Here is a 22,257-nt window from a genome sequence, read left to right as displayed (position 1 = left end):
AATTAAGTTTGGCTTTAAACATATGACTTTACTCTGCCAGTGATACATTAAAAACAAGTAATACGATGGCATTGTGAAACGATATGGACAAAGATCAAGCCTAGGAAAGATGACACATTTCAAAGTGAGGAAATAAAAATAAAAGCTCAGTTATAGCACCCTTATAGAACACAGTGCTTACTCCAGGTTTTATCCTGGCAGCTGTCAAGCAGTTAACATTGATGAAAGTGTGTACAGAACCATAAAGCATTATTATTACGTATGTCATGCCCAGAATTCTTTTTACCTGTATAACATGATATACAAGAGCAATTTGGATATGAAATATTTCTGTATCAATACAATAAATCATAGCTCACTAAAATGCCATAGTGCTGAAAGGAAGTGCTAGAATTACTGCCAATGCTAGTACTACTGGAAATCAGAATCTGTCAGATGCTATACGCTTAATATATCTCTCTTCTGTACCCATTTTAAATTGTAAAAAGCCCATCAGAAGCAATAAAACACCTCATTACAGATACTATTACTTAAATTGAAGACTGTCAAACAGTGGCAAATTATTATTTTAAAGGCTTGATTACTTCAGAAGACAAAAAGCACCAAAATAATGCATGTCTGCTAGCTCAAAAATGCAAAATGTCCTGTGCACCATTATTACAAACACAAGATAGTTTGAACATACTTTTTGAATGGGCTATGTAACTTTTGTCATAATAGCCTCATGCCACTTGATCAATTAAAAAAAAAAGTAAGAAATGACAAAATGTGCTTATCTGTAACTTCTACTCACATTAAGGATAAAGGCAATACTTCACTAAAAACTACACAGCCAGATGACGCCTGCTTTAATATTTGACCCATGTGGAAAGATTGAAGGAATTGGGGTTGTTTAGTCTACAGAAAAGAAAACTGAGGGGAGAAATGATAACAAGTCTTCAAATCAGCTGAACCAAAGAGGTGAACAAATTGTTCATGGCTAGGGAGGATGAAACAGGAAAGAATGATCTTCTGTTCTAGACCTTCTTCTGAATTTTGTTTTTTTTTTCATATAGAGGAACCATCCCTGTGCAAAGCCATAGGGAATTCAGTGTAATTCTCAGCAGCCTGTACTGTTTGTCTTTGTAAAGAGTTAGTGGGGATCTCCAAAATCTTCAAGATAGTTGTGAATAATTAAAGCAGAAAAATAAAGAGGTCATAACAGATTATTACATATTATTCCCTAATTTTATCGTAAGGATATCTTTCTTTTCACAGTTAGTACAAAGCCTAACATTTGTCTGGCTTTTGTGTACTTTCAGTTTGAAAGTCATGACATCAAATTCCTACAAAAAGAGAATGTATTTCTTTAAGTGTCAGGAAGAGATTTTCTGTATAAAATTGCGTTTTTATTGAACATACTAAGTTTCTGCCTCTTTTCAAGATTTCCTCTTTAAACATTGTTTTATCTTCTTCAATGATTATTTAGCAGCATCACTAATGTGCATAAAGTTTCCAAGATAATGTAAACCAGATCCTGTCTCATCTTGCTGTTTTTAAATCTCTTCAGTGTTGTTAACCACTCATTTCATTCTTCCTGCCTCATACTGCCATCTTGTACGTGGATGAAACTTATTTACACTTAAATAAACAGGGAAGTCATCCTTGCAAACACCATAATTTTTATCGAAAGAGAGTGAAAAGGAACTCTGGGGAGTACTGTGGATTATATTGTTCAGCATACCTACACTGAATAAGCCCTTCTGTATTAAGGAGTATTAAATTAAGGAGCTGCCCAGCCAGACCATCTTTTCTTGCCTTCCTAGCTCATTGCTTGTTCCTCTGCACGTCATGATTTGAACCACTGTACTACTCTGACTGAATTGCTCTGAGAAAATACAGTCTCATTAGCCAATACTTGTCTTTTTTCAAATTCAAAACTTAGTTATGGCTTCACCTTTTCCCACACTTCTGTCAACATTCACCTGGTGACTCGCATGCATCTGGAGCATCAAAAATGCTCTGTTCCACATTTCCACTCACCCCAACCCTAAAAATAATACCTTCAGAGTACTGAAGAATTTTAACATGCCCTCATATATGCTCCAAGAAGAACCTTTTACCATTTTCATCATATTCCTCTGAACACACCACAGTCTGTAACATTTATTGTTTAGTGTAAGCATAATGACTACAACTTCAGAGCAGACAAATACTGAATAAGGTAGCTGTAATAAGGATTGATTGTAGTGATAAAGAGAGATGGAAATTGAAGTTTTCACCTTCTGGACTTTCACTATTGATATTTATGTGATGAGGTACTTATGTGGGCTGCAAAATATTTCTGTGAGTATTTAGTTAAAATCCCTAACTATTTTCTAACATATTTATACAATAATACAGTCCTTTTAAACTTTATACCCAACTATTGCAACAAATCAGTATATCTTTGAATTTTGCTATATTTCTGCAGTAAATCGTAACTCCAGAGCTAGTTAAACACCATTATTATGTGGTGATGCAATTCAAGGAAGGCAGCTGAATCATAATTTTAAATTCTCAGTACCTTATCAAACCTGCAGAGAAAATAAACACATACTCAGTTTACTCTGAATAAACTCTCATAGTCACATACTGAAGTACACTGACGTATCAAAGAATCTAGCATAAGAGACAGTAGAGTTTTGTGCCTGCTTTAGTATTTAAAGAAGAATTGAGTGTGAAATATAGCAACTATAAACAATGGGACCAAAGCAGCACTTTATAGACATGTGAACTAGTTTTGTTTCAGCACTAAGATGAACAGTTCTAATTAGGTACAGGAAAACTGGGTAAAAGTCTTGAACCGTGCCCTGAAGCCCCATAGCCCTCAGTGCTGACAGTGAGTCCGCACAGGCAGGGCTTTGGTAAAGTCCTGTTTTACACAATGCCAACACATAGGCACGATCTCAAAAGTCAAGTCCTAGATTAGTCCAGGTGGTTCTTTGACTAAGGAGCTAAACCACAAATATTTTACACCTCTTCAGGAAAGGGGATCTATTGGTGTCAGTTATCAATTAAGCAAGATGATAATTCAATGTTTCTGCTCATGTGCTATATAATGTGGAATCAGTAGCCACCACTCTGCTGTGCCTGGGAAATGAGTTTCTACTGCATTTGCCTGATGAGAAAACTCACTGCACTAAGATGCACTAGTGTAGGCAGCATGTGCAGCAGAATGGAAAACAGCAGAAAAGTGACATCCCCTGCAAAAAACTGTCTATGACTAATCTATAATCAAAGGTGTGCAGTAGGGTATGTCTGTGGTATGTTTTAGTTTGGATCAGGAATGCACTTTTGAAGTGGATCTTTCCAACAACTCCACTTACTGCGCTTTGGTTCTCAACGCACAGACATCTTGTCATGTAGCTGTCAGATGAAACTAAACCAGAAGATGTGTTCCAGAAGCATGCCCAGCACTCTTCAACTGCTTGTGGCCATCTGATCAGCTGGACAGACCACCTGAAAAGCACACAGTGCGGATATCAGCTGCTCATGCTTGGATGGGCATATTCTTTGCTGGGTAAAACATTGGCTGGATGGCTGGACCTGAAGAGTTGTGGGGAATGGAGTTGCATCCAGTTGGTGGCTGGTCACAAGTGGCGTTCCCCAGAGCTCAGTGCGGGGTCCTGTTCCTGTTTAATGTCTTTATCAATGATCTGGAACGAGGGGATCAAGTGCACCCTCAGTAAGTTTGCAGACAACACTAGGCTTGGAGGCAGTGTTGGTCTGCCTGAGGGTAGGAGGCTCTGCAGAGAGATCTGGGCAGGCTGGACCGATGGGCCCAGGCCAGTTGTGTGAGGTTCAACAAGGTGGGTCCTGCACCTGAGTCAAAAGAACCCCATGCAACGCTACAGGCTTGAGGAAAAGCGGCTGGAAAGCTGCCTGGAGGGAAAGGACCTGGGGGTGTTGGTTGCATCTGGCTGAGTGTGAGCTGGCACAGTGCTTAGGTAGCCAAAGTGGTCAACAGCATCCTGGCTTGTATCAGAAATAGTGTGGCCATGTCCTGGTTTTGGCTGGGACAGAGTTTATCTTCTTCTTAGTAGCTGGTGCAGTGCTGTGTTTTGGCTTTGATGTGAGAGCACTGCTGACAGCACACTGATGGTTTTAGTTGTTGCTGGGTGATGTTTATACTCAGTCAAGGACCTTTCATTTTCTTGGGCCCTGCCAGTGAGAGGGCTGGGGGGGCACGGGAAACTGGGAGGGGACACAGCCAGGACAGCTGACCTGAACTAGCCAAAGGGATATTCCATATGACATCATGCTGAGCATATATAAGCTGGGGGAAGAAGAAGGAGGGGGGCACATTCAGCATTATGGCATTTGTCTTCCCAAGTAATCACTACATGTGGTGGTGCCCTGCTTTCCTGGGGATGGCTGAAGCCTGCCAATGAGAAGCGGTGAATGAATTCCTTGTTTTGCTTTGCTTGTGTGTGTGGCTTTTGCTTTACCTGTTAAACTGTCTTTATCTCAACCCACGAGTTTTCTCATTTTGCTAGTTCTCTCTCCCTGCTGTGGGGGGAGTGAGTGAGCAGCTTAGCCACCAGCTGGGTTTAAATGACAGGCCATCAGGACCAGGGCAGTGACCGTCCCCCTGCACTGGGCACTGGTGAGGCCGCCCCTCGAACCCTGTGTTCAGGTCTGGGCCCCTCTCTGCAAGGGGGACATTGAGGGGCTGCAGCGTGTCCAGAGACGGGCAGCGGGGCTGGGGAAGGGGCTGGGGCACAGGGCTGATGAGGAGCAGCTGAGGGAACCAGGGTCCTTTAGCCTGGAGAAAAGGAGGCCGAGGGGTGACCTTATCGCTCCCTACAGCTCCCTGCAAAGAGGCTGTAGCAAGGTGCGTTGTTGGCTTCTTCTCCCAATTAACAAGCAATAGGACAAGAGGGAATGGCCTCAAATTGCACCAGGGGAGGTATAGGCTGGATATTAGGAAAAACTTTTTCACTGGAAGGGTTGTCAAGCATTGGAACAGGCTGCCCAGGGAAGTGGTTGAGTCACTGTCCCTGAAGGTATTGCTAAGACACGTAAACGTGGCACTTAGGGACATGGTTTAGTGGTGGACTCGGCAGTGTTAGGTTTGCTGTTGGATAGGATGATCTCAAAGGGCATTTCCAACCTAAATGATTCTATGATTCTATAACTATATATAGTTATATATATAGTGTCTACTACTATATGTGTGTATATATATATGTGTCTACTACTTGCTAACTGAGGCACAGTCTCAAGGTGAGAGGCTCAGTGGCAATGACAGCGTAGATGTGGCAGTGCAGCGCTTATTCTCCCTCAGGCACTCCACCTGCGCTCTGGGCTGTCTTTGCAACAGACAGCAAAGTCTCAGTGTAGGTGCTGCTATACATACCCAGAACCACAGGGCTGCTGTGTTTAATCCTGAGTGTTTACATAAACTACTGTCAGCATCCTGCTTGCAGTGTATCAGTATCTGCTAATTATTCCTCTTTCATATGCTGGCACTTGGGAATTCAGGAATCTCACTGTGTGTTAGAATTTGCAAATTTTCTATGCACTTTAGCAGCACCACCATTTGGGACAGGTCCTGAATGCAAATGTTGAGCACAGAAGGTAATAGGTCAGTGTCAAAGGTAAAGCAATTAGCTAGACTGGGATCTCTCCTCCCTGTCTTGGTAGGTAATGGCTGGGGAAAGACATCTGTGTTTGATGAATCAGTTTGATGCAGCTCCTTATCATTCAGAGCCCAGGGTGCTGACATGGGTGCCAAGCAATGCACCTGTACAGCTTACACAAAGGAAACTAGAATTATTGCAAGTGCCTTATAGCCTCGTGTTTCTAGCCAGCACATTAAATATGCCAAAGCTGAAAGACCAACAATCCACTTTCAGAACCCTCTGAACATCTACTGTTTCGGCTACTTCATTCACTTGTGGGATCTTCAAGGAACTCTGCCATGCACACGGACCGGGCTGAAGTCCTAAGCAGGCATACCGAGCCCCTCACAGGCAAGTCTAGCCCTTGTCTGGCGAGGCTGCGCCACTGGGGGGGCCACGCTGCTCCCCGCCCGCGCCCCTCCAAGAGGAACGGGCACCATGACCGCCGCCCCCCACCCCCCGGCATTTGTAACCACCCCAAACGTAGCCAGACGCCTAGGGCTCACCCTGGCAGCCCCCCGTACCCAAGAAGTCGAAAACCCGCTCGGAAGCAAGCCGCGGGGGCTGCAGGCAGGCGGCTGTCACCGCTCCCCTCAGCGCCCCGGCAGCGCGCCCGGTGCCCGCGCTCCCCACGGCCTCCGCGCGCCTCGGCCCTCCCATCCACCCGCCGAAGTTAAGCAGGGGCAGCGCCGGCCGCAGCTCGGATGGGTGACCCCGCCGGGGTCCCCCCGCAGCCCCCCCGCCACATGGCGCGGGAGGAGCCGCCCGGCGGCGGGCGCAGGCGCCGCAGCGCTCGCCTCAGCGCCATGGCCCGCGGCGCGCCGGCGGCGGTACTCGGAGCTGTTGCTTGCCTTTGCTTCCTGGCCCCGGCGGCTGAGGGCTTCAAGAAGAGGGGACCCAGCGTGACAGCAAAGGTGACACTCGCCCGCGGCCGTGGCAGCTGCCCCGGCCGGGAGAAGCCCGCCCGGCCGCCGGCCTGAGGCGAGTCGGGATCGGTCGGTCGTGAGGGGGCCGCGGCGTCTCCCCTGCGGGCTCCCGAAGGGGGTGTTCCTCCCGCCAGCTCCGCGCCCCGTTCTCCAGTCGGTGGCTGCCGAGGGGGTGGAGGCCGCTTGGCCGCGTTTTACCGCGGTTTTACCGCCTGAAGCTGTTCCGTCGCCGGCTTGCGCCTTCCCCGGGCCGCATTCCGGGCAGAAAGGCGGCCCCTCGGCGGCCGGGTTTGGGGAAGGCTCGGACAAATGTCTTAACTTGCCCCTTTTGTAACAGGGTTGGTTTTTTTTGTTGTTTTTGTTGTTGTTCCGTTTTGTTTGGGGTTTTTAACCCTGTGGGCATGCCCGCTCTCCGTAGGTGCTGGCACACCTCAGACTTCCAGCTGGCTAAGCCTACCTCAGTGACAGGAACGGTAACCCCGCAGCCCCGCACTGCACCCGGGGCCTGCGCCCGGCCCTGGCCACCGGCGGTGCGGAGCGGCGTGGCTTGTGACCACGCTGGGGCTCGCTTCTGCGGTATCTTTCCCCCCCTCCGATTTCTGCTGAAACTCCTGTGTTATGAGTTGTCATTTTGTTGTCCCCTTGTTTCCTGCTCCCTTGGCATTCCCAGCCATGACCAGAGGGTTAAATCCTGACCCTCACCGTGCGGTGCTTCACAGCGTGGTGTGCTTGGTGTTTCAGGCCTCCTTCACCGGCAGGACAGGGTTTGTGCCGAGGGGCATCCCATAATTACAGATGACACTGCCCAAGAGACAAGATTTCAGGACCGTGCTGCCATGCGAGGGGCATGGGGATGAACCCGGTGATCGCAGCCTGCCAGCATCTCTTTTCAAAAAGTTTTTGCTGGTGCAGGAGGCGGGATGCCTAGTCTGGCTTTGGATCATGTTGGGATTAGATTTTTTGCCCTCACATACCTTTCCACCTATGCTCAGGAGTGAGTGCAGTGTTCCTGGTGATAGATCCCTCCACTCATGAAAACGGGAAGGGAAGGGCAGGGGCAGAGCTGCTTCCTTGGTTTCTGAACTTCGTTGCCACCATTGTCTAAAACTGTCTACAGTTTCATTGCCATGGACTTCTAGTCCATGGGTTTTTGTTGGTTTTTTTTGGGGGTGGGGTGGGGTAGGGCGTACATCTCGTATGCTTTGGTCTCCAGATGATCTTCTGGCAGTATATTCCAGTTTAATCATAAATTGCATAAAGTACTTTGCTGCTTCAGACCTTCTGCCTGGATTTCATTTTAAGCCCTTTTCTGATTCATATGTTGTGGGACATAGAAAATTGCACTGCCAATTTTCCTTGTCCAAGCCAGTTATAATTTTACACAGCTCATCAAATCACACCAGTTTTCTCTCTTCCAGCTTTCGTAGTTTTATGTAGTCTTTCTTCATATAAAAGGTATTCCAGATCTTTGAGCATCTGTGGTGCCCTTTTCTCTACCTTTTATGGGTTGGTTTTATCATTCTGTGATAGAGAAGCCAGAATTACATGCACTCCTGAATGCACAGTACAGATGTATACCATGGCATAATTATGCCCATCTCTTGGCCTTACCAATTTTTAATTATTTCTAAAATTAATTTTCCTTCTCTGACCTTCACCATCCCAGAGCCAAATTTTTCATCAAACTGCTCAGGGTGAACTCAGATGTCTTTTCTGAGTGGTAGCTGGTTTAGGACCCCTTGTTGTGGCTGTATAGTCCACATGCAGCATTTTGCATTTATCTAGAGTTCATTTCTCATTATATTACCTGGTCTCTAGGAATCATAAGATTGTTCTTTCACAGCAACTTTTTTTTTTTTCTGAATTATTGCCTACTCTTAGCTGGCTTTTCATTTTGATATACACCGTCTTGTGTAAATTATGTATGAATATGTTAATGAGAACCAGCCACTCTTACTGGTGCCCTCTTTTTCATTTCAGTCTTGAAGTACTTACTGTGAGTTGTAAATAAGATTAAATATTTATATAAATATTAATAAGACTGAATATTTACAATATTTATTTTATTTAAGAGTTTTTGGTGAGGAATCTGGCCAGATGTTTTTTGAGATTTGAGACTGCTGTGTTGACTAGCTCACTGGTGTCTGCATGCTTTTTGACTTTCCAGAGAACTTTAGCAAATATGCTTAAGAGAACACGGCTTCTCTTTGCAAAAATGGCATCTAGGGCTACCAGATATTTCTGTATTTGATTTCCTGGCCAGAAATATGCACAGACATGATATGTGGTGCATAATTAAGAAGTGCAGAGCTTTCCAAAAATCACCAAGGTGTAGCACAGGTATGTGGAGTGCTAACAGGAAGCCAGGAACTTAGTGTTTGTTCACAAACACAGAATAAGCCGAAGCAATGCTTTTTGGAAGGGCTGGGTTTACTGCTTAGGCAAGCGGCTCTGCCATGAATGAAGCCTTCTGGTTGGGTTAGGTTTACAATATATGATGGACTTGTCTCCATGTGCTCTGTGAAAGTGTGTGATGTTACTGCTCTCTGAGGTTATTGTTTGGTGGCCTCGGTTGTGTTATTTGTATGTGGTTATGTATTTCAGGCAGTCCTGCTAGGACAACATTTCCAGGCAAAATAAGGTGTGTTTAGAAAACACAGGCAGGCAATACACCTTATGTAGATAACTCTGGCGGAAAAATTCAGAGGTATGTTTATAAAAATGTTAAGAAGTTAGTGAAAGTTAATACTTTGGGAGCCACACATCTAAGAAGCATGTTTGGTGCCAAGTGCCAAGGAAATGAACGAGGTGTATCAAAAGGAATTTTATTTTCTTTATAGAGCTTTTATAGCATTAGCCAAAAGTTCAACAGCCAAAACCACATGGAAGATCAAGAAATGGTAGAAAATGTTTAGTAGGAGAGCGTGAAAGAGGCATTCACATTGGAGAGATTGTGGTCATTTATTATTATTGGACTAATTTCTTAGCACTGCAGACAAGTAATACTTGGTTGAGTGCCACAAGGAACAGCAAATACCACATCATAGGAGTACACGTTGCTGTTTCCTAGAAGTTGTAATAGTCTTTATGTAACCTTTTCAGAACTTCAAAATGCCTCATTTCCTGACAGCTGTTCCTATTTTCAGTAATTGTTGGAACATTTTTGCACGTTCGAATATGCATTCATATATTCTGAACTATATTAAAATGCTTTATAACTCATTTGCCTTTTTGAAGTTCCTTTTTAGCACCATCTACATTGAAGGTTTTAGGCAATCAGCTGAATAATGTAGCCTGATAATTTTTCTATCAGGTTTGAATTCATATTTAGGAAAGTGACTCCTTGCTTGAGCCATAGGATTTTCTTCCCACTGTTTGTCACTTTAATGAAATTTAGGCTTTCATCTACGCTTAATCACATACATACTAATGCCTAGAACAGTGAAGATTGTGAGTGGATAGCAAACTATCACTTGTGAGAAATGTCAGTACTATTTATTATTCCTTGTTACTACTCACCATATTGGAATACCATCACTGTTCTTCCTTACTTTCATATTTCATCTTTTCAGTACAGCTTTAAAGACATGTATGTCTAGGAAAAATCTTCCTGAACACTAGCTTCAAACTTGTGATATAGCAGTCTCACTGACACCTTAAAAGCAGTAAGAATCAAAATGTGTTGTCACCAGTTTTCTGCATAATCTGATTTTGGTCGTTCTGAAAGGTTTTTTTCTTAAACAGCACACTTGGGAGTTGAAGGATACCATTAATATAGACCAGCCAGAAGCAGTTTAACACCTTACACTTTCCAAAAGCTTACCAAAAGCTTGGCCTTCTTTTTGTGCTCATGTTTGTATCACTTTTGTTCTCTTCAAAAAAAATGTTCAGGTGTTCTTTGACGTGAAGATTGGAGACAAAGATGTTGGCAGAATTGTAATTGGATTGTTTGGAAAAGTTGTCCCAAAGACTGTGGAGAACTTCATTGCACTGGCAACAGGAGAAGTACGTTTGTGGTTTTCTTCCACTGTCTACTCAAGTTTGGATTGGGAAGTAAATACTTGTTTAATGCTGTTTCAGTTGTGGACTATCAATCTTAATTCAGTGGAGCCTGTGCAAGACTGCTGTCCCCAAGGCTGTGCAATGGTGTGTGTCTTCTCATGTCCCTGGGGCTTGATTCATAAGATGCAATTATGAGATGTTGGGTATCACTGCCTCAATGTGTCCCTGACATGCAGATTTAGCATGCAGAGGCACTGTGGTCAGATACCAGTCAAATAAATGCTGACTTTGATCACCTGAGTAATACCTGGCTTGTGTCAGTGCAGGCCAGATGCATTCACTTGCATCTCAGTTTGTTTCTTGCTAGTATTTGTCTCTGGTGGTCGTATATTCTGGGAAATCTAGCCATTCACCATATGCGTATTTCCATATGACTTGTGTAGAACTGAATGTTTTATTCATTCAAAGAATTATTTCATTTTCTTAGAGAGGATATGGATATGCAGGAAGTAAATTTCATCGTGTGATCAAAGACTTCATGATTCAAGGAGGAGACTTTACAGCTGGAGATGGATCAGGAGGTAACATGCTTAGTATCTTCCAGGTTCCCTTCCCTTTCTTCGATTGCCTGCTGAAAAGATGGGCAAAACAGCATATTCCCTTATTCTTTCGGTTGACATAAATGAAAAAAAAGCACATTTGTTTTAGAGCATCTAATACTTTTCCAAGCATCTTGGAACATAAGCTGCAGTTATTTGGATTACCTGATTATAAGCAAGTGTAGAGCTTCCTTTGTCCTTGATTTGTACACATAGCTCTTTTCTGTCTGTGACTTGTCCCCATCCAAGAAGCATAGCTTTGCATGATGGGCTGGAGCCATGTGACCAGCTGAGCTGCTCCTACAACATACTGTCTCCAAAAAAAAGGATGTCTGCCCATCCCCTGCTCTGGCTTTGTGACAGTGCTCCTTCCTTGAGGCACTCATTGATTGCATGTATATGTAAATCAGTTCAAGCTATCCAGCAGAAAGTGAATCTGTGATGAAACAGTGAAAGCATGTAGAGAGAAGAAGGTAGGGAAGGAGTTGGCTGTCCTCTCTGTTCTCAGCTCAGCCAGTTCCGTGGAACCTTCTGAAATGTGCTATGGGAAGGAGTTTCAGAACACGGGTAGAGACATTAGAAAATGAGTGGCATGCCCTCTTGCATTTTTTCTTTTACTAGATTTAAACCCATAAACTTAATGGTGGCGTGAGTTCTAGCTGTGTATATCAGTTCTCCCTCCTCGGCCTCCAGAAGACCGGTTCAGTCCAGTAAGGAGGGCAGTCCCAGTGCAGCATCTCTTGCATTGCATGTGTTCTGGTTTCTGATTTCTTCTTCCTTTACACACATATTCTTCTTGTGCTAGCATGGGATCTGTCTGCAAACAATGTTAGTGATTTCCCTGCTGGGACAGAATGGAAAACACACATTCCTTTTCCTTGCAGCAAACAATGAGGAAGGCTAAAATACCAAAGATGCAGTTAGCACTGAAGGTAGGCAGTGTTGGTTTGCCTGCTAATAGTGTTTATTGTTATATAATTTATATATATATATATATATATATATATATATATATAAATATATATATAAGTTATATAATATCTGGTGGTGTTTGGAGCAGTGTCCCCATTGTGCTAGGCACTGTACAAAGCAAGAATGAGAGAGACAGCCTTCTCAGTTCAAAGTGATGGTGGTTTAAACGTGACTCAAATGTTTTCTCTTCTGAATGATTTTATAATCAAAATCCTTGTGTAATGATTGTACAAATCCACATGAAGTCTTTTAGGCTAACTTCCATTTGGTCTTCATGTATTTCTAGACGTGTCTAAAGCAATTTCTTATTAGGAGGAAAAACTAAACGTAGAGACTAAAATTGTCACAGAACATGGCAACATTATTTGTAGTGGCCATAATTACGTAATTTAGATCTGTTAAACAGGGTGAAGTATACTATTGTTCAGTGGTATATGTCAGCAGGATCTTTGGAGGTGCTCAGCTTGCTTGTTAAATTCAAAGGATAAAGCATGATCAGCTTTAAATACTCTCTTTATATGTGGTGTTTTAGCTTACCTTTTTTCTTTACACATAAAGTGGTTTTAGTTATGGAATCACTGACGATGGAACAGTGATGTTGCTGTGCTTAGTCAGTGAATCTTCAAGTCCTGAATTTATACTTAATTTTTCCCATTTTTGAACAAAAAAGGTTTGGGTTTTTAAAATTTATTTATTTTTATTGTTTAAAGTTTTCTTTCTTATTGTGTGTCATAGGAAGAAGCATCTATGGAGAAAGGTTTCCAGATGAGAACTTCAAGCTCAGACACTATGGAATTGGATGGGTTAGCATGGCTAATTCTGGCCCAGACACCAACGGATCCCAGTTCTTCATCAGCGTGACAAAGCCGTCCTGGTTAGATGGAAAACATGTAGTATTTGGCAAAGTCCTTGATGGAATGGTAAGCTGAAAGTGGTGGCAAGATTAACCCAAGAAGAGCTGGACAAATTCTGCTACTTTGTATCTGCTAGCATAACATACACCATTGTGTTTCAAAACCATTGAGTGCATCTAATATGTACACGGTAAAAAATAATTGTGAAGAGCCCGGAGCTGGACAATTTACAACTGAAATAGCAAATGGAGACTGCAGAAATGGAAACTTAAATCATGCCTTTGGCTTTCACAGCTCTTGTTTCAGACCACTAACTGCTGAAATCAACACTGACACATTTGCAGATTACAAACGGGATAAGTTCAGGTCCCCCTTTCACTAACACTGTTAGCCATGAAATAATTGTGTTTCTACAAGCTAAAATCTAATTTTGTAGAATGTGCTAGTTACAGATAACACTTCCACTGCTAGGGTTTTTAGAAGCAGTGAATGTAAAGCGTACAGAAGCATGTACTCAGATCTGTTTAAAAAGAAAGCCTAGTTAATTCCCTCAAACTATACTGAGCTGCCAAACTGATCAAAGGGCAAATAGAATTTAAGTTTAAAAATGGTACTTCCAACCAATTATACTTTTAGTAGTCTGTTGTTTTTTTAAATTACTCCATTTAATCTGTGTTTTGAAATGAATGGGGAAAACATGAATTGCTGCACTTGCCAGTTCTGTGAGAAGTCTGAAAACCTTATCAGAATACTTGCCCTCCACGCCCACGTTCATATTGAATTCCATTCTCATGAGCTACAGTAGTAGCTGAAAATTTTTGAGGAGAGACTTGGACTAAGTTTTAGTTTTGTTAGATTAATGAACAAATACCCAAAGCCAGGTAGTCAATATTCTTAACTGAATTTTGTCCTTTAAAAATACTACTTTGATTAGTTGTGTAGTTGAGTCTGGTTGAGTCTGATAGCCTACCTGTATATATCTGACTGGAGGGCATGGTACCACACTTGAAGTCTCTGTGTATGTGTGTGTGTGTGTGCGCGTGTGCATGTTATCCTAAAGGTAGAAGTGGTCATCAGATTTCTTGAAGCACAGTTATGCTGTACAATTAGAAAAATAATTAATTCTCATCCGTTATGATCTCTGGATTCACTTTCTGCTCAAAGGCTACAGAGAGATGCCGCTGAAATGATATTCAGTTGCCCTTTGCAATATTTTTGTTGTCTGGAAGTTTTTGTAGAACGGCAAAGAGCCTTCCATGTGCTTCTGTTAACTGTGTGCAGATGTCAGAGACACAGCTGTTAATGTGGAAGGCAAGGGTGGGAACTGAACACGGTAGAGGTCTTTGTTCAGATGTTGCTTATTAAATAGTAATGGTAGGAGCATGTAGTTGGTTACTTCGTACCAGTTTCCTTGGCTAAACTGAACTTTTTTTTTTTTTTTTTCTTTATTAACAGTCTGTGGTGCACTCGATAGAACTCCAGCAGACAGATGAACATGACCGGCCCCTTCAAGACTGCGTGATTGTGAACAGTGGCAAAATAGTGGTAAAAGAACCATTTGTAGTTGAAGTGGGTGACTGGTGAGACCAAGTGTCAGAATGGAAAGTAAATAAAACTTAATCAGTCTTCTTTAAGGCCTGTTTTTGACCAATCTCAATTGAGTTTTTTGACTCAGAAAAATGTCTATTGAGTTTTCTTCTCAAAAGAAATGAGGCTATATTTAGACAATACTTATTTGCCAGATACATGAAAGATACAACCATTTCTGTAACAACTTGATGGACCTGTCAGTCCTTGAAATTCAGGACATATCCCACTAGATCTTGCAGAAGAAGTTTTTAATGAAAAACTTTACAAGTACTTCTGCTTTTTCAGGGTTTGAAATAGTCACTTTTGTTCTCTTCGGAAATTTGTTTCTTCCTTTTCAACTGAAAATACTATTTTCTGTAACAGTATAAGCATTTTTTAAAATGGAAAAAAAAATTAAAATACAGAAGTGTTTTGAGTAAATAAACTGATTTCAAATAAATACTTAATTATGATCTTTTTTATGTCCTCCCTCCCTCCCCAGCCTTTCTTCTCACCTTAGCTAATTTTGCAAAATATGCAGCGGCTGCTGCTTTCCAGGAAATAAGGTTGTAATGTTAGAGTAGGATGGTAAATTTCTGTAATCTTAACATGGCAGTTGAAGTCCCTGCTGTCCTTCAAAAAAACTCATAGTATTTGGATACAATCCTGTAATCAAGAAAGAACAGCTCTGTCTCTTGCTAAGTAAGATTGTCGGTTAGAAAGTGATTAACATAGAAGAGTCCGTGTTTTACAGCGCAGTGAGTTTTATAACACCTAGCTAATGTTATTTATGATAAAGCTTAAATGTTTTTTCTTGCAGTTTTGCTCTATGTCAGAGATGTAACTTTAGGTTCATTGGTTTTGTAATGTTGCTTAAATAACTCTAAAGCTGACAACTGGTAGCTTTTAAACAAGATCAGCATGAAGTATTACTTGGAGACAGCTGTGTTTGTTAGGTTCTTTAACAAGTTACATAGCACTCCATGGGAAAGAGGTGGATTTTTTTCTTGAGTTTCCAGCGTTTTAGAACTCAAGATAGAAGAGCCAGCGCTGAGATCTGATGAAGGATTCATCCACCTGCACAAGCAGGCAGCACACCACTTACCTTTGTGATGACTAGTTTCCTGAAGGGTATCTTGGAGCCCCTGTGAGGTATCCAGATGTTAAATGCACAGGGGAAGAGAAAGCACTACAGCAGAGAGCTCGCAGGTCCTACTGGCACCCCCCTTGCAAGGAAACAGGAGAGCACTGTGGGTGGGATTGGCCTCGGGTCACCCCGACAAGATGTTTGTAGTTACAGGGGTGCTTCTGCTGGTTCACCATCCACAGCCCTGGGGCCTCTCATGAGGGTAAAAACTGACACTTTTTTTTCAGAGACCCGTGAAAGGATTACTGTCCTCTTTATAACAGAGCTAGAGAACTTGTCGAGGGCCTCTAAATTTGCCTAGTCCTAGGCAATCAGACTTCCATTTTACCTCTGTTCATTTTCCTTTCTACTGACTGCTTAAAGTAAAATTCTGAAAAGCAGCGCTGGGAAGCAGTGTTAGGAAGTAAGAGCAAGAATGCCTCACACTCCCTTGCCCAAATAGCTTTCTGCTAGTAGCTGAAAGCTTTTCCTGGGGGTTGATCCTGCAGACAGCATAGAGAGTTCTGGTACCTGAGTGAGTGCGCAGTCACAGGCCTACCTTTTATCCAAGTCTCAGCTCTTCACTGAGCTGAGCAGCTTTGAAACTGAATTAGTACTAGTCAGCAGGAGGCAACCCTTGTGTTTCCAGGACGAGACTTCTGCTCATCAACAGCTTTGCTGTTGCTGCTTTTGTGCAACACTCCCTTCCTCTGCTGAGCCCAATGACTTACTGTTCAATTACATTTATTTTTTTCCCCAGCCTAGGATGTTCAGATAGCATGATGCTGAGAGTTTTGAATGAGCAGATTCCCAGGTATTTTCTCGTGCTTCACATGGAGGTATCTGTGAGACCCACTTCTGATGACACAAACTCAGAGAAATGTCTTGTCTGAATAGAAATGCACAAAAAATACACCGAAGCAGTACATTCATGTTCTAGTAATTTACTTCATAATGTCCAGTAGCACATATGCAAATTTCCAGTTAAATCTTAACAAATACATAAGTGTGTATATATTTGTATCAGCTTTAGTTTTATCATTTTACTACTTAATTGTATTCTTGCTTTAGCTTACGACAGAGCTGTATGGTCTGTGACTTACAAAATGTTAAGATGTGGAATACAGCCTGCAAGTTAATGTGAAGAGTAAACATACACACAGATTTGATGTCATAACTGAAGGGAGATGCACAGATGCTATGTAGAATCTCCTGGTAAATAAAATCATTTAAACTGAAATCTAGAAAATTTCCTGAGAGAGTGCTATGTGTTTCAGAATATGGAAGCATGTTTTACAACCATACACCTGCACTGGCTCTTTTCCAACCTGATATTAAGAAGCAGATTCAAAGTTAAGAAAAATGAATAAAATACTTGAAGTTGCTTCAGTTTCTTCTTGCCTTTAATTTTTTTTTTTTTTTGGCAATTTCTCACACACTCTCTTCAGTGCCAGCACTTTTAATCCATCCAATGTCAGCAATGGGCAATGTGCTGGGAAAAATTCTGGTGCAAAAAGGTTTAGTGTAATTTAAGATAGAAATTATAGAAATAATCAGTAAAGCTTTCCATTATTCTCAAAGGTTAGTGTAATTCAGTGTATGACTTTCAGCTTTTAGTGTTAAATAGTTAGAGCATGTCAATATACAGAAGTTATAAGTAACTTCAATGCTGTTGTTTCTGTGTCTTCTTTTATTAAAGGCAGCAATTGTAGTGACATGGATTTTATTTACAAAGACAAAATGCTTGAACTTAAAACCGAGGTTATGCCTCTTGCTTCTGAGCATCATTTTCACATCACAGAATTTTATTCCTGTTAATTCAATTACACATGACTCGGAGGCTTGCTTCAGCTTCTTCTAGCCACGCATCACTTCTACCTGGGCAGTAAATGAGGATAAAATATTCCATGTAGAATGCCTTCTATAACTACATTTGGAAAGTCATCTGAAAAAAAAGGAAAAAACCTTGCTTTTGTATCTATGTCACTACAACATACACATTTTTGTGAAACTTAACCAGGTTGGGCCTCGTATAATTTGGGTTACTGCATCATGCAACTGTTACCCGTCTTGGGGATGTGTTATTAGTAATGCTGTTTCAGCACTGAAGCCACTTTAGAGTAGCACTGGGCATTGCATGAATGCGCTGCCAGATTTGTAGCTTATTGATTTAAAGGGATGTTCTAATACTTAATGCTGCTAGGCTCCAGCTCTTTATCTGAATCTTTTCTCACAAGGAAGATGGATTACACTGGCAATTCAATTTCTAACAAAATCTCAATATACTTGAAGAAATTCCAAGATTGCTACTGGGAATACTTCAAAGCTGTTTTTCCATTGTGGTTTACAGCAATGTTTAGAGTGAGAAGACTTGAGGATGCCTGTACAATCAGAGACAACTGTTTGAGGCAGGAAAATTTCAGGCTGTCTAATCAGCATAAAATGTCACATGTTACAGAAAGTCATCCTAAAGTATCTGAAGGAGAAAAAACCCACTATATTTTTACTACAGATGTAGAGGGAACAGGCACTTACTTTTTATGTTAAATTTGGCATGAAAGAATTACCTGATAGAATACAGTAATAGATGCATGCAGAGGAATGGCAGGATGTACCTTACTGAAGTGAAAGTATTTCTCAAATGCATGAATTCCTTCATTTTTACCGAAGGGTTTACTTAAATCACTGAACACATCTTAATGATCTTAACATTGCTAGTACACTAGGAAACGGATTTGCGTAGAAGAACAGACTATTTCTGATACAGAACTTACCACATGAATCAAATCTTTCCTTCACCTGTCAGCCCACAGGACATTAAAAAAGTGGAGATGCAACTTTTTAAAAAATCATTAGATGCTTGACAAACTAGCTTACCTAATACGGGTGGGAATTAGGTTTTGCCCCCAGTTCTTTTGCTAAAATAATTTTGGAGGTAAAAAAAATGAACAAAAAGTAGATTTGGACTTGGTAAGAAAAAACCCCATCCTTATTAGCTTAAAGGTATTATCTCGTAGGAATTAATAAGGTGATTCCATTGTATTAAAGATGTCATGAATGTATTTTAGGATGTTTTAACAAACTGCAACCTCCACCATAACAATTCATGCATAATTCTTCCCAACTTCTCATAGTAAGTCATAATTATTAATTACTTGTTAATCTTTTGAATCCAATAATGATTCCTCAAGTCCTGCAAGCTCAGCTATCCCAAATAACCCTGGTAGAATAACCGTATGGTATTGTCATTAATGTTATTAAAATACACTTGTAAAAGCAATCTGATGGTTTTTTAATCTGAAGCTAAATTAAATGCTGCAGTTCCAGAAACCAGTTTTTACTGGTTCATCTATAACATACAGTATATATAGGAAAATGAGTATTGATTAAAAAAATGGTATAACTTTACAGCATCAGATTTACTGTAAGGCTTTCTTGCTTCAAAAAGTCGAACAATTTAAGTTACATGTATAAATATACCAAAGCACAGTCTTGCAGATCCGTGATACTTATATGTTTTAAAGAATTGTCAGAATAATTTTCCAGCAAGTGACAGTACATCTGGGGAATCTTTCAATTTGTGGCATTTTAGAGTTTTCCTTCATTTTTCTTCAAAATAGTATGTAATTTTTTTTCCCACCCCCTCAAAAAGAACTGGCCACCGTACACAAAAAGCGATGTGCTCATGCAGTCAGGCTCTGTTATATACATCATGAAAAAGCGAGTCTGAAAATCAATGAGGTATGTAACTGTGAATCTTATTTTTGGAAAGTTGTCTTGCAGCTCAGCAATGCTTGAAGTCCCATCATTAGAATAATGTCAAGACTATCTTTTATAAAGACAAGTAACAGTGAAATGAAGGGGGGAAAATACTGTTCTTCAAAGTATTATGTTCCAGAAACATCTACTTATTTCATTAAAATCCCACAAACACACAATTTCCCATTTTATGTTAACACAGGCGTTCCTGTATCCAGGAAAGACTACCTCCACGGCTGAGCCAAACGGCTATCACAGTTCACCTTCTTCAAAGAATGTGTACAATGAATAGTTATTTGCTAATGGACACTTCTGGTCAGTTTGAACAACATTGGCTGCCTTTTATAAAGGGATCAGAGTCTATCAAAGTAATTTATCTGAGAGAGAATTTTTGAAAGCTCATCTATACTTTGTGCTGTAAACGGAAAACAAAGAATTAAAAGCAATGGTAGCTCTGTAAAAACTTTGTTTCTAACTAGACCCGAGTCAACTAGTAGAGCCTCCAGACTTGTGACTTGGTTTTCTTCTTTTTTAAACTATAACTCACATTCTAATTTGTGTTTTAATTCATTAAGTTGAAGAATAACTTATAAACAAATTTGATCGTTTTGGGTCTTCACATACAAAGAATATCCACCTGCCATATGAAATTCTTACTGTTGTGTGTCAAATCCAGAAAATGACTTTGCAAAAGCATGAAAAGTCCTTTGTTTCAGATGTCATTAATGAGGCCTACTTAATATTTAAATGTCATGTATTAGAAAGGACCTTTATTTTAATCCAAGTAAAGCACTACTGAAAAGAGTAGTTACAAAATCCGTTATAAAGTTCCTAATGATTTCAAGAAAAGGAAGCTCAGCATTACTCATAGTACACATGAGGGAAGGAAGGTAAATACCATCACAGAACTGCAAAATCTTGAACAGAAGTCTTGGAGCAAAACCTTACATGTGGGCTGGAAACATTAAGCACTGTCTTCATTTTTGTTTTTTTTTACATGTACAAAAAAAAACATGTACATTTTTGAGGATAACTGTACATGGAATCCATTTTCTCTCTTAGGAATGGTATGGAATTAAATGATGTTCATAATTTACAACCTGCTCTTGAGGAATCCAAGTTTGCAGTTAAGAGGAGTATTAAACAGTAAGATTAAGACATGCAGTGTGGGTCATTAAATATTAGTATAGGCAGCATCTGAACCAACTGTTAGACAGAGGTAACTCTGCAGGTCCTTCTGCATTAGTTGTCACTTGGGTCAGGAGTGACCTTGTGAAGTGACCATCTGCCCCCTTACTGCGCTTCGGTTCATCGATTTTCTGATTTGCTCTCTAGCCTCAAATGGGCATTCAGTCCCAGTGACCTGACTAGAGCTAAATCAAAGTGAACACTACACAACCCTGTAAGGTGTCTTCTAACATGGACTTCAGTCACACAGGACCTCTTCACTCACTGTTTCACTCTAGAACTACAACTTTAAGTTCAGTAAGACTCCATAGGGTCAATACTGCTGGGGCAGACTAGAGCAGACGCTGCCTGCAAGACAGGCTATTTACTCTCTCAAAACACACGAGACTAGTCCCTATGGTTTTAAAAAACAGGTTGAAAAAACAACAGAATCACAGAGTGGTTGCAGCTGGAAGAGACGACCGGCAGCCCATGTCCCTGCTCAAGCAGGGACACCTACAGCCCATTGCCCAGGACCACGTCCAGATGGCTTCTGAGTATCTCCAAGGATGGAGACTCCACCACCATTCTGGGCAACCTGTGCCAGTGCTCGGTCACCCTCACAGTGGAAAAGTGTTTCCTGATGTTCCTGATGTTCTTGTCCTGCCACTGGGCACCATGGAAAAAAAGCTGGACCTGTCTTCTTTACACCTTCCCTTCAGGTATTTATATACATCCTGAGAAAATCTCAAGGAAGTATACTGCATTGGCTAAGAAACTGCAAGCAAACAAGTGTTCTTTCCTAAATTTAATCTTAAAAATGTCATGATTTTCAAGACAGCTCAAAAACTTGACTGCTGATTTCAACACAGTATTTTTTAAAACCAAACAAAATGTCACACTGAAAATACAATCTTAATTTGCAGCTCTGGGAGAAAATTCCGTAACATTCAAACAAGTAAAATGACAAAACCAGGAGGAACACACTATTAAAAATGGTATTTTTTTTCCCTGCACGCATTTAATTTAAGACAGAGGGTAAGTTCTCTGAATTAATAATGCAAAGAAGTTTTTGTAAAGAAGAAAGGGTTTGTAACAAGGCATTTCAAACAGTCTCTTGAACAATGTATTACAAGATGAAGGCTAATGTAAATGTCCTGTGAAACACATAAATTATACTTAAAGTATACATTCTTCCTCGCCCCCCCCCAAGAGCTCTAGAGGTTATAAATGATTAAGAAATAGTAATAATCCAAATGGAAATGCAAATATGCTTGCAGCAGATCAACTGGTGTTTAGGGGAAAAGCACTTACAAAGGACTGGGCTTCTGAGTTCAAATCCTTCAGGCAGAACAGCCCAAGGGATCAACAACAAGAAAAGCAAAGCGATGTTCTTCATCTTTTGATTTGAGTTCTTAGTAGGTTTGTCTGAGAGAACAACTGGGGGGGGGAGAAAATTCCACGCTTTTATAAATCACCCACCCACTTAGTGTTTTAATAGTTTCTTACACAATCACTATTGTTTTATTGGCAGGTTATTAGATTTTGGGCCAGTGTCATTTGACTAGGCAGGTATTAATAATAATGTGGTTTATGTGGTGCAGGGTCAGATCAGTAAAGCGCTGTTAACAGATGACA

The 22,257-nt window shown here is 41.0% G+C and overlaps 2 protein-coding genes across 5 annotated transcripts in view; one reads left to right on the top strand and one right to left on the bottom strand.

The window, feature by feature from the left end:
• Positions 1-6,368: 6,368 nt before the first annotated feature.
• PPIC (peptidylprolyl isomerase C) lies at positions 6,369-15,040 on the top strand. The gene is made up of 5 exons (XM_055790487.1): positions 6,369-6,559; positions 10,463-10,576; positions 11,061-11,154; positions 12,880-13,064; positions 14,454-15,040. Exons 1-5 carry the CDS (start codon positions 6,392-6,394, stop codon positions 14,580-14,582), a joined length of 690 nt encoding a protein of 229 aa, XP_055646462.1. The 5' UTR covers positions 6,369-6,391; the 3' UTR covers positions 14,583-15,040.
• A 1,581-nt stretch (positions 15,041-16,621) lies between these two features.
• The window catches only part of SNX24 (sorting nexin 24), a 92,047-nt gene continuing 86,411 nt past the window's right edge, over positions 16,622-22,257 (bottom strand). For all 4 annotated transcript variants that reach the window (XM_055790490.1, XM_055790488.1, XM_055790489.1 and 1 more), the window contains one exon: positions 16,622-17,638. In XM_055790490.1, coding sequence (XP_055646465.1) covers positions 17,568-17,638 — 71 coding nt within the window. In that variant the 3' untranslated portion in view covers positions 16,622-17,567. The remainder of the gene's footprint in view (positions 17,639-22,257) is intronic.

Source organism: Falco peregrinus, chromosome Z, assembly GCF_023634155.1.
Source record: "Falco peregrinus isolate bFalPer1 chromosome Z, bFalPer1.pri, whole genome shotgun sequence".
In the NCBI taxonomy this organism is placed as follows: domain Eukaryota; kingdom Metazoa; phylum Chordata; class Aves; order Falconiformes; family Falconidae; genus Falco; species Falco peregrinus.
Note: the sequence above shows the minus strand (reverse complement) of the source record. Positions and strands in the feature narration are given on the sequence as shown.